This window comes from Ornithorhynchus anatinus, chromosome 3 (genome assembly GCF_004115215.2).
Source record: "Ornithorhynchus anatinus isolate Pmale09 chromosome 3, mOrnAna1.pri.v4, whole genome shotgun sequence".
In the NCBI taxonomy this organism is placed as follows: Eukaryota; Metazoa; Chordata; class Mammalia; order Monotremata; family Ornithorhynchidae; genus Ornithorhynchus; species Ornithorhynchus anatinus.
Window position 1 is genome coordinate 11156513 of NC_041730.1, and position 13148 is coordinate 11169660.

The window sequence follows — 13148 nt, forward strand, 5'->3', positions numbered from 1 at the left end:
TCTTCTAAAGTCGTGCCTTCTCTATCTCCCTCCTTCATATCTTTTTTGAATGATCATTGATGACAGGCGAATTAGTTCTATTCGTTTCTCAGGATTGTGATTCCTCTGAATTCTTGTCACTCACCACAAGGCACTCATTCCTAAAATGACTCTTACTTGGACTCACAATAGTCAAGCAGACATAGAGAATTCCTAAGAAAGGATAGTTCCATTTTTATCTGATATCTGCTTAATACAAAATAAATCTGATGACGTTTATTTATTCTAAACTGACTTCTTATACACAACAGTCATAAAGGAGCCAATATTGAATAAAGAACAATTTTTACCTGACTACATATTGTCATTTTTACTTCCCCAAGTGCTTAGTTTAGTGCTGTGCACACAGTAAACACTCTCTAAATAAGACTGACTACAGTATATAGCCAAAACCCAAAATAGTTCATTCTCAATCTACATTAATTGGGAAAACAAGGAAGATGTAGAAAAAAATGATACATTAAAAAAAACCCCCAATTTCCCAAGACCTTACCAAGTTTCTTAGCAAAACTAAGGCTGATGAAATCAACAAATGTTTTCCAGCTGGCTTTTAGGTTTGCCCTACACAGACAATGCTGACAAGCTATCTGGCACATCGTAGAAACAAAAACAGAAGTTTATAAATGTTGGCAAATGCCCCGGGAGTTTCGATACGCCATGGTGGGCGGGGGGGAAGGGGGGGGAGAACAAAACTGGCCCTATCCAAATTGTTCCATTTTACCTAGGATCCTAAGGATCGATCAGATTTGGAAATTCTCTACAAAAGCGGCAAATTGTACTGAACAATTACTGTTAGAATCTTTTGACCTTGTGAAGTTTTCGATCTCCTTTTTCGGTTGGGTCCTCCGTTTCGGGGCAGGGGTAAAAGCCGGGAAATGGTGTGAATGGATTAACCTTTGGCCTGCACGAGCCTGAGAAAGCACCCAGCAAGCTATTGATGCTTCGAAGGGAAGAGATCACTTGGGGGGAGAGGGCTGGATCATGCAGGAGGTCTGACACCATATTGCGAGCTTCATTTAGCACTGAAAGGTCAACTCCATTTCCACCGCCAGCATTCTGAAATAGAGGAAGAGTTCAAATTGCATAAGCGTTCCAACTGAAGAATTTTTTCAAAAGTTAACGGCTACCTGAAATCACAAACGAACACACCAAATTTTAGAAGAGTCTCTGGGTTGTGCGACCTAAGCTAAAAAGGGTCAATACGAGATAACAGCACATACCCAAGAAGCTGCTAACTATTCTAAACCCCCATCAATCGATCAATCAGTAGGGTTGATTGAGCGCTTTCTGTGTGCAGAGCACTGTCCTGGGCATTTGATAGTAATGGCATCTGTTAAGCGCTCACTTTGGGCTAGGCTCTGTGCTAAGCGTGGCTCAGTGGAAAGAGCCTGGGCTTCGGAGTCAGAGGTCATGGGTTCGACTCCCGGCTCTGCCACCTGTCAGCTGTGTGACTGTGGGCAAGTCACTTCACTTCTCTGTGCCTCAGTTACCTCATCTGTAAAATGGGGATTAACTGTGAGCCTCACGTGGGACAACCTGATTAGCCTGTATCTCCCCCAGCGCTTAGAACAGTGCTCTGCACATAGTAAGCGCTTAACAAATACCAACATTATAAGCGCTGGGGTGGATACGAGCAAATCCAGTTGGACACAGTCCCTGTTCCACATGGGGCTCACAGTCTCAATCCCCATTTTACAGGTGGACCTCACCTTACAGGTGACGTCACTGAGGCCCAGAGAAGTGAAATGACTTGCCCAAGGTCACAACGCAGCAGACAAATGGCAGGGCTGGGATTAGAACCCAGGACCTTCTGATTCCCAGGCCTGTGCTCTATCCAACTTGGAAGAGATCAGTACACTCGAGTTGATAGACATGATCCCTATCCAAAAGGAGCTCTCGGACTATAAGGGGAAAAGACATTGAAATAAATTCCCATGGGGGAAATGGCTCGGTGAAAGCATACGTACAAGTGCTTTGGGACTGGAGTGAATATCAAAAATTTTAAGGGGGTAATAATAATAATGTTGGTATTTGTTAAGTGCTTACTATGTGCAGAGCACTGTTCTAAGCACTGGGGTAGATACAGGGTAATCAGGTTGTCCCACGTGAGGCTCACAGTCTTCATCCCGATTTTACAGATGAGGGAACTGAGGCACATAGAAGTGAAGTGACTTGCCCAAGGTCACAAAGCTGCCACGTGACAGAGGCGGGATTCGAACCCATGACCTCTGACTCCCAAGCCCGCGCTCTTTCCTCTAACCTATGTGCGCATGCAATGCAGAAGGAAGGGCAAATAGGGCAAGCGAGGATTTAGTCGGGGAAGGCCTCCTAAGAAATGGGGTGACACAGGAGCACACCCCGCAGCCCCTCGCTCCGCCTGACAGCCGAGCCAACCCACGGGGCCACTTGGGGCCCCCGCTCCCTTATGCCTTGTGCGTGCTGGGCCGAGGGGTTTTAGGTAGCTGCAGTGGCACGAGCCCCTGGCCTTCCTGGGCCCCAAATTTCCCAGACCCCTCCAATCAGATCTTGAAGTCCTCAGTTCAATCATTTATTCGTTCGATCGTACTCACTGAGCGCTTACTGTGTGCAGAACACGGTATTAAGCGCTTGGGAGAGTACAATAGAACGATAAGCAGACACATTCCCTGCCCGCAACAAGCTCACAGTTGCCCTGGAGTGGGCTGGGTAGTGGTGAGGAAGGCAGGTCAGGGCTTGTTCCTCGTCTGAAGAAGACTCAGACACCTAGGTTAGTTTGGGGGACCATCCAGGATTCCTGACAGGGTGAGAGAGGGGATATCAAAAGGGTCCAAGTTTGATCAGAACCCTTCGAGGAGATTGGGACGAGGGTCTTGGAATGGAACGGATCTCCCAAAGAGGCTACCGATCTGAGTGGGGTCTCCCAATCAATCGTCAACGGTATTTATTGAGCGCTTACACCGTGCAGAGCACTGTACTAAGAGCTTGGGAGAGTACAATATAACAGAATTAGTCGATACACTTCCTTCCCATAATGAGCAAAGGTAGGTTGTCTTTTCGATTGGGATTTCGAACCTTCTAGCCACCTCAGTGTGAAATCGTCTCAGAATCTTGGTGTACATCTGTTGAGACTATTCACTATTAAGATCCTCTACGAACCATCAACATTTATCATCACTCTATCATATAACTCTATCATTCAGTTTACATGAGGGGCAGGCAGATTAAGTTTATTTTTCTCCGTTCTCTCTGTTAGTCTGAGCTGACCAGTGGCACTTGTTAAACAAAATCAGTCCATTTCCAAGAACAAAATGTCCAATTTTTTGGTTGACTGCTCCTGTGTACCATTTTTTCTTTTTGTGCTTGTTAAGCACTTACTATGTGCTAGGGACTATTCTAAGCTTTGGGGCAGATACAAGTTAATCAGGTTGGCCACAATCTATGTCCCTCATGGGACTCATAATCTTAATCCCCATTTTACAGACCAGGTAACTGAGGCACAGAGAAGTGAAGTCACTTGCCCAAGGTCTCACAGCAGACAAGTGATGGAGCCGGGAAAAGAACCCAGGTCCTATAATAATAACAATAATGATGGCATTTGTTAAGCGCTTACTATGTGCCAAGCACAGTTCTAAGCAGTGGGGGGGATAGAAGGTAATCAGGTTGTCCCACGTGGGGCTCACAGTCTTAATCCCCATTTTACAGATGAGGTAACTGAGGCACAGCGAGGTTAAGTGACTTACCCAAAGTCACACAGCTGACGATTAGCCGAGCCGGTATTAGAACCCATGATCTCTGACTCCCAAGCCCATGCTCTTTCCACTGAGCCATGCTGCTTGCCTCTGACTCCTACGCCTATGCTCCTTCCACTAGGCCATGCAGGAAGCAGCGTGGCTCAGTGGAAAGAGCACGGGCTTGGGAGTCAGAGGTCATGGGTTCGAATCCCGGCTCTGCCACTTGTCAGCTGTGTGACTGTGGGCAAGTCACTTCACTTCTCTGAGCCTCAGTTACCTCATCTGTAAAATGGGGATTAAGACTGTGAGCCTCACTTGGGACAACCTGATTCCCCTGGATCCACCCCAGCGCTTAGAGCTCTGCACATAGTAAGCGCTTAACAAATACCAACATTAAATACCAACATTCTCCACAGCGCTTGTATACAGCAGTGCCCCTTTTATCCAGACTGAACTTCAGTATACCCAAGAACTTATTCATCTCTCTGCTCCCTACAACATAGTAGTTTTAATACAGTTTTCGGCTGTCGCCTTTTTCCTTCCCCCATCAAGGCTGTGGATCCCAGAGGCAAACCCAATTGTTGGACAACGTCTGCCCAATTTGGAACATTAACAGATCCAAGACTTACATACTAAGGGAGATCGATCATGACTATCCTTTTTAAGAAGTGGAATATGGTAAGGAGACTTGATGCCTTGCTGATCCAGCTAAGTTGAGAGTGGGCAACGATGTCTTGCATTTCCTTCTTCGATAATAACAATAATAATATACCAATAATAATAATGCTTGTGGTACTGGTGAGCGCTGACCGTGTGTCAAGTACTGTTCTAAGCGAGGGGAGGATATAAGATCATCAAGTCAGACACAGTCCCTGTCTCCCACGGAGTTCGCAATCTAAGTGAGGAGGATTGGTCTGAAAAACCAAAACCATTATGGTGTTCAGCGCTCTGAAGAAATTCCATAAATACTATTCATCGCCTACAGCGGCACAACCTTCCAAGAAGGTTTTACAGAGAAATATACCACAAGAGGATATTTCTTCTCTTCACAATATCCATAAGAGGATAAGAATGAATGCCTAGGAGCACCCCACCCTTGTATATTGGCATCAAAGGGATCGGTCATCTGGCTTTTTAACACCGTGATTATATTACAGCCAGATTGTGGCCAAAAAGGAAACGAAACATGAAGGGAGGCACTGGGAAACCCAAAGCAACTAAGTAGGAAGAAAAACGCCCATTTTGAGTTTTTAATTATGAAACGTCCTTAATGAGAACACAAATTCACCTGATATTGGGGTTTATACCACTGCTTCAAGTCCCAGTCCCAAAGAATCATCTGAAAAAGAGCAAAAATATTTCTGTTAGGCATGACCGGTAACCAAAGGCTACAAAGGCTAAAATAAAAGTTCTCCAGAACGCTTCAGAATCTTCTTTCAACCTAAGGGCAAAGTGGGAAGGAAGAGTGGAAAAGTTTTTAATTAGAGCACTGCGTGTGAATATTAACGTTTTTGTGACAAATCATCGGAGAGAAAATTGTATAAGCCACCTGATCAGGCCGAAGTAAAAATTCCGAGTGAGGGTAACGTGATCAAAGCCAAAATAATTCTTTTCTAGTAAACACTGTATGTGAAAAAGAATTAATACAAGAATTTATAAGAATTATAAGAATTAATTATAGTTGCTTAACACATACCATTAAAAAATCAAAATCAAAAGAAAGTGCTGGCCACCTATTGCTTAATGCCAGGGGGTGGTGCTGCTTCCCTACTAGTTACTTCTCGACGAGGCCTAAACGGAAAATCGGCCTTCGCAAATAGTTTCCTGTCGTGAAGCTATTAAAAAAATTAACCTCTGGAATTTTTTTTGATCATCTGAATAAATAACAGTGACTCGGGCTGGGCAGTAAATTAACCCCACACTCATTCGCTTCCAGGAGTCTCACTGATTCGCTATTCCAGAGAGTTTTTCTAAACCCCCAAGGTGCTAAATTCACAAACATTTTCCAGAGTTCCAAGCTCTTTTCTTGCTGGTGAAATTCTGCACTCCCCTCTACTTCCTACAGACATATACCCTCGAGAAGCAGCGTGGCTAAGTGGCAAGAGCCCGGGCTTGGGAGTCATAGGTCGTGGGTTCTAATGCCGACTCCGCCACTTGCCAGCTGTGTGACTTTGGGCAAGTCACTTAACTTCTCTGTGTCTCAGTTACCTCATCTGTAAAATGGGGATTAAAACTGTGAGCCCCACGTGGGACAACTTGATCACCTTGTATCCCCCCCCAGCGCTTAGAACAGTGCTTTGCACATAGTAAGCGCTTAACAAATACCACCATTATTATTATCATTCTCAGCCATACGCACTAATCCCGACGAGCCACGGGATTTAAGGTGCAGCCGCCCGCCACGGCCTCTCTCTCTGACGACCGAGGGAACCCATGGGCAACCCTGCCACCTTGTCACCGGTGCCCACCCAACCCCAATGGATCTTCCGGGGTCCTGCACTGGCTCTCCTCCTCCATGTCACCATGGAGCCTCCATCCCAGCCTTCAAGCACCACCGGGGCAGAGCGGAGAAAAGCAGCCGCAGCCTGGTGCCGCTTCCGCAGAACCTCGAGAAGACGTTGGCCGCTGCCCCCACATCGCTCACTGTGGCCGCCGCGGTGGAGATCGTGGCCTCTGAATTGCGAGGAGCCTGGAGTTCTGCGGTCCTACTGATCTATATCTTTATTCTGCCTCTTTGTCCATGTCTTTAAGGTGTCTTACTGTTATATTTCATCTCTCCTGATGTAACCGTCACTGGTCCCCTCTCCCTGCTTAGAGTCTTGGTAGTCTTATCAATCCATCAAACTGATTAAGTGTTTAGTGTGTGCAGCAACGTGGCGGAGTGGACAGAGCACGGGACTGGGGGTCAGAAGGACATGGTTTCTAATTCCGGCTGCTGTGTGACCTCTGGCAAGTCACTTGGCTTCTCTGTGTCTCTAACCTCATCTGTAAAACGGGAATTGAGACTGTGAGTCCCATGTGGGAGAGGGACTGTGTCGAACCTGATTTGCTTCTATCCACCCCAGAGCTTAGTACACTGCCTGGAACATAGTAAGCCCTTAATAAATACTATGATCATTATTGTTATTATTACTAAGCGCTTGGGAGAGTACAACACAACAATATAACAGACTCATTCCCTTCCCACAACGAGTTTACAGTCTGGAGGGGTGACAGACATTAAGAGAAATAAATTCACTACGGATATGTATATAAGTGCTTTGGGGCTGGGAGGGGAACATGAATAAAAGGAAGAAGTCAGGGTGACACAGAAGGGAGTAGGAAAAGAGTAAATGAGGGTTTAGTCAGGGAAGGAAGGCCTCTTGCAGAAGATCTGCCTTCAATAAGGCTTTGATGGTGAGGAGAGTAATTGTCTTTCGGATATGAAAAGGGAGAGCATTTCAGTCTTAGACTGTGACCACCCTCAAGGGCCAGGGATTTCTAATTCCCACCTGTGTATTCCTTCCCACAGCTCAATACAATGCTCTGACACATTAGGTGCTTCATAACTATTTGGAATATAGGAAAGTACACTATTTTAAAAAAGAAAAATCGCCCAAAGTATTTCCGATGTTTGACATCACTGATTCCCAGAAAAAGCCTAAAACTGACAGGAGAAGGAAACCGAATCCAATCCAAGTTGCATTCTTTCCTCCGTTCCTTTCGAATTGCTTTTGCCTTCTTATCTACTGCTACTGAGCAGGAGTTCTCTCTTCTGTAAAATCTATTCTGTGCCTAAACCACTGCTGGGACAGAATTCTCCAGCTGTAGCTTCCAGTGAAGGGCTCAAGCAGAAATAACAAGAACAAGTAAAGTAGAACCCTTGAGGAGAGCAGCCCCATCCCTCCGCCTCTTCACACACCACCTGACTGAACATTTGGGGGAAGATAAGACAGAAAAAGATTAGGCAGTGTCACGCCTCAAAGTCAGTAAATTGTTACTTAAAGAAATCTCCAAAGTAGTTACAACAGTGCCACGCATCCTATATGTACTTAATAAAGTTCCAATGTGAGACACAATATGCGCAGAGGAATAGCTCTTTTTAAATTTCAAATGAATATGTAAAATTCAAAATGAAATCACTGAAGCCAGAGCTTGATGAAGAACGGAAATGAGCTATAAAACTTATGAATACGGTTGCTTTTGACTGTGAGAATTTAAGCTGCACCCTGGGCAATATAGGAAGAGAAAGTATCGTCGGGGAAAAGCAAGCCAATTACGATCATCGAGATGCTTTCACATCATCTTTGGCAGAGGAGCAATGCTGGACCGCCTACTGAATAGCGTCCAGGAAGGGAATGTGTCTGCTAACTTTGTTGGACTGTGCCCTCCCAAGCTCTTATTTTAGTACAGAGCTCTGCCCATTGTAAGCACTCAACAAAAATACCATTGACTGATCCCCCGTGATACAACAGGGTTTCCATTCCTTGAAACTGCGGCAGTACCAGAGGGTACGTCTGTCCCGGGGATGAAAGGAAAAAATTCCTTTTGCCAGAAGGGCAAGCGGGCGATGCGGGAGGGGATCCTCTAAGCCTGGAAGGCAAATCCTTCCTCCCTCCCTCAGTATGGAGCTGCTGCTGCTCTTCCAGATGCCGAAAAGCCCTACAGCCTGAGCTCCCCGGCCTCCGCTCCAATCTCGGCTCCGGCCCCAGCTAATTCAATCATTTATTCATTCATTCAATCATATTTACTGAGCGCTTACTGTGTGCAGAGCACGGTACTAAGCTCTTGAAAAGATAGACTGGAAGTCAGAAGGGCTTGAGTTCTAATTCCAGTTTCGCCACTTGTCTGCTGGATGGCCTTGGTCAAGTCACTTAACTTCTCTGTGCCTCGGTTACCTCATCTGTACAATGGGGACTGAGACTGTGAGCCCCGCGTGGAACATGGACTGTGTCCAACCTGATGAGCTTGTATCTACCTCAGCGATCAACGGTGTTTATTTAGTTCAGGGCCTGGTACATAGTAAGCACTTACCAAATACCATAAAAAAAAAACTACCTCTTGGGTGGATGGCATCCAGTCCCAATGACTTGCTTTCATCAATTTTAACAATGTGACCTGAGGCAAGTCACTTCACGTCTCTGTGTCTCAGTTACCTCATCTGGAAAATGGGGATTAAGACTGTGAGCCCCATGTGGGACAGAGACTATGTCCAACCTGAGTTGTTGCATCCGGCCGAGCACTTAGAACTCAGAACACTTCAAAGTGCTTACTGCGTGTCAGGCACTGTACTAAGGCCTGGGATAGATACGAGTTAATCAGGATGGACACAGACCTTGTCCCAAATGGGGCTCACAGTTTTAATCCCCATTTTACAAATAAGGTAACTGAGGCACAGAGAAGTTAAGTGCCTTGCTCAAGGACACACAGCAGACAAGAGGAGGAGTTAGGATTAGAACCCAGGTGCTTCCTTCTGCCTCTTGGGCCCATGTTTTTTTTCCACTAGACTATGCTGTTTTTCCCCTACTTTTTTCTAGTAGCCCTTTTGATTCTTTAGACAGCTTCTGACTTTTGATAAATCTGAAGAACCCTTAAAGTAACAATCAAATCAATGGTATTTATTGAGCATTTACTGTGTGCAGAACACTGTACTATGCACTTGGGAGAGAACAATAAAACAGAGCTGGTAGAGAAGGGGCAAAGGGTGATATCTGAAAACCCAGAAACGGAGTAACTGAATATCTCTAACTCTGAAACGTACCCATAATGCCTTTATCCCACATTTAATTACACTACTTTGCGGAAAATCAATTTATTTGAACATTCCTGTTCAGGCCACCAGGAAATAAATGAAGATTCTGTTTCTTTCTTTGAAAAGCATCCCCTTTCATTACGTAGCAGCACACTAGGATTCTAATCCACGATGCGCAAGAGCATATTTGGGGGATTAGAGGATTCCCGAGGGTAGCCTGGGTACTTGTTTTAAGCTATGCCAGGGACCTAGAAAAAGACATTTTTTATGTTTGAGAACTCTTCCAAGAATCAGCTGATTCCGAACTCAGAGGTACGAGGGGACAATGAAATAAATGCACGAATACTTGTCAGTGAATAAACTGAAATAGGGTAATGAGAATTTAGCTACGGGAAAAGCTAATCAGAGATTGGAATACATTCCTGAATAGAAAGACTTTACCCTGTCTGAGGAAATTCAACAAATACCGGTGCTATAAATAACTGTGGTGTTTGTTAGTATTTTTTGGGTGCCAAACACTGTACTGAGCACTGGACTAGATACAAGATAATCAGACTGCAAACAGTCCCTGTCCCACGTGGGGCTCCCAGTCCAAATAGGAAGGAGAACAGGCATTTTATCCCCATATTACTGAAGAGGAAACTGAGGCAAGGAGAAGTTAAGTGACTTGTCCACCGTCAGCCAGCAGGCAAGAGGTAGAGCTGGGATTAGAACCCGCATCCTCTGCCTCCCAGGACACTAGGCACGGCAGTGACATGGAAATGTTATTCAAAAAAAAAAAAAATTAGATAAAAAGGATTGAGGCAAAACAGGAAGAGGATGCTGAAAGTTTATAAAAATGGTGAGAAGTTGGCTAAAGTTAGAATCAACAACATCAGCAACAGGGGGCAAGTTAAATAAAAGAACATTCATTACACTCTACTATTAGAGCGACTGGACTTTGTATTTTGAGGGAGAAACCGTGTTCCAGTTTAGAAGAATGTTTGCTTGATTTTTATTAGTTATGCATGACCTGTATCATCTCTTTCCATTGCTGATATTTGGTCACTAGTTGCTGTAGTATTTAAGCAATCGGCTGCGAAAGTAATGAACTGCTATGTACTTTAACCCCTTGAAGCAGATATAAATTTAACTCATATTTTCTACGGTCATTCTAAAAACAAATTTTCTAAAATTGATTTCAGAACATGTCCCATCTGACAGAGTATGACAGAGCTGAGAAATAAACTCCTTGTGGGCAGGGAACGTGTCTACCAACTCTGTTGAACTGTACTCTCCCAAGTGCTTAGTACAGCGCTCCGCACACAGGAAGCACCCAAACACCACCAATTGACTGATAGATTTCTGTTTTCTTTTAATGGTACGCGTTAAGCGGTTATTATGGGTCAGGCACCGAACTGAGAGCTGGGGTGGATACGAGATAATCAGGTTGGATGCCATCCATGTCCCACGTGAGGCTCACAGTCTTCATCCCCATTTCACAGATGAGGGGACTAAGGAACAGAGAAGGTAAGTGACTTGCCCAAGGTCACCCAGCAGACAAGTACGATTCTACTGAATCACAGAATAAACACAAGTCGTTCCAATTGTTTCTGCTCTTTTGCCTCATGTTCCAAATTGACATCACTCCAGGATCCTGCCAAGACTATGAGCCCGTCATTGGGCAGGGATTGTCTCTGTTGCTGAATTGTACATTTCAAGCGCTTAGTATAGTGCTCCGCACATAGTAAGCGCTCAATAAATACCACTGACTGAATGAACTAGCTGACAGAAAGCCTGTATTGTACCACCAATCCCAACTGAGCTGGAGAAACCTCTTTAGAAAATGTAAATAAGCACTGCATGTTGAGAGAACTCCCCAGTTTTCCCCTGTAACTGCAAGCGGTGATATCGGTTTCGTGACAACTATTTTAAAATACTACCGGGCCTATGGATTAAAATATTAAAAATAACACTGCAATAATAATGATAACTGTGGTATTTAAGTGTTTATTGAGTGGCAGGCACTTGTGACTTCCATCCACCCCCAGTGCTAAGGACAGTGTCCGGCACATAGTAAGCGCTTAACAAATACCATAATCATTATTCCTGTTCTCTGTAGCTCTTAGAGTGTTAGCCCCACATGAGACAGTGTCCAATTTAACTATCCTGCTTCTACACCAGAATTCAGCAAACCATGTGGCACATAAGTAGCAACTTGATTCTATAATTATAATAATGCATGTAAGTACGTCTCTAGACTGTAAGCTCACTGGGTACAGGGACGTGTCTGCTAATTCTGTTGCATTGTTCCCAAGCACTTAGTACAGTGCTCTTCACATAGTAAGCCTCTCGATAAATACCACCGATTGATTGATGCAGAGCAAGAATTGAAGCTGAATACACAATAATTTTAAACTTTGGGGAGTGTTTTGGGAAATCATTCCTTATCTGTAATTTCATTCATTCACTCAATCGTATTTACTGAACGCTTACTGTGTGCAGAGCACTGTACTAATTTCTTTTGTATCTGTCACTCCTGCTAGACTGCAGGATCGTTGAGGGGAGAGACTCTTTGAATTCTATTATTCTATTCTAAGCGCTCAATAAGTATGATTGAATGAATGAATGAAGTTTTGCTATTTTAAAGAAATTTTACATTGGGAAGCATCAGATTTTAGGGGGTCAACCAAAAGCCAGGGTTGTCACATTCAGAGCAATATGTATAATTTGATCACCTGGTGGTTTCTTGACAGCCTATATGCCATAAGGTCGATATGGTTACCTTAACATTCCGGAACCCCTGCTGAAATTTCCCCAGATCTTGCAATTTTCAGTAGGAAAACTGAGCAAGAAATGTGGAGGAAACCAGTGTGTGTGGAGCATACCGGCACTGAATGGGGAGCACGCGATAACAGGCCGGTACACGGTCCCTGCCTGCGCGGATCTTACAATCGAATGGTTGACACTGGATAATCTCATCGGAGTATCAAGGCTGCAGATTATATTTAGGATGCAAGAATATTTTAGAATTCTCCATTTTCAATCTTAAATCCCCAAAATATTGATTGGAAATATCCATCTATCGGCAGGACTCATTGAGAGCGGTACTCATTGAGCACTTACTCTGTGCAAGAGCACTTGGGAGATTACTCAGTGCTTAGAACAGTGCTTGGCACACAGTAAGTGCTTAACAGATACCATCATTATTATTATTACAAAAGGGTTAACTGGCCTGAGCCTTCACTCAAGGAACTTACAATCTAGCAGGGGAGAAGTGCTTTTATAATGGACCATTTTAGAAAGAGTGTTAATTAACAGTGAGGCCAAGGGGATGCAATAATAACCACAGGATATAATAAAGTTCATTTTCAATTTACAATACTTTGCCCTATAAATTGCAGAACTTTTGGCAAACTACATACAAAAAATTTGACTTATTCTCTACTTGCCTCTAACAGGAAATATACCCTATGAAATGCACTCGTGGCTTTCAAACTGTGCTCTGGCCCTGAGAGTTTTGGTACAATGTTTTCGACAGTTTTTCTATAGACGAAAATTGTTTCAAACTGTGCTCTGGCCCTGATTGTTTCGGTACAATATTTTCGACAGTTTTTCTATAGATGAAAATTGTCTCTGAACTCAGTAGTTCAAAAGTCAAAATTAATCCCGCGCCGTTGGCTCAATTA

General features: G+C 44.1%; 1 protein-coding gene across 3 annotated transcripts in view; it reads right to left on the reverse strand.

The window, feature by feature from the left end:
- Positions 1-13148, reverse strand: part of PDE3B (phosphodiesterase 3B) — a 166888-nt gene that overhangs the window by 35722 nt on the left and 118018 nt on the right. For 2 of the 3 annotated variants that reach the window (XM_029061598.1, XM_029061596.2), the window contains exons 2-3: positions 5038-5088; positions 847-1095 (exon numbers count right to left, since the gene is read on the reverse strand). In XM_029061598.1, the coding sequence (XP_028917431.1) occupies positions 847-1095; positions 5038-5088 (300 nt within the window). The remainder of the gene's footprint in view (positions 1-846; positions 1096-5037; positions 5089-13148) is intronic. The other variant, XM_029061597.1, reaches the window with a different exon arrangement.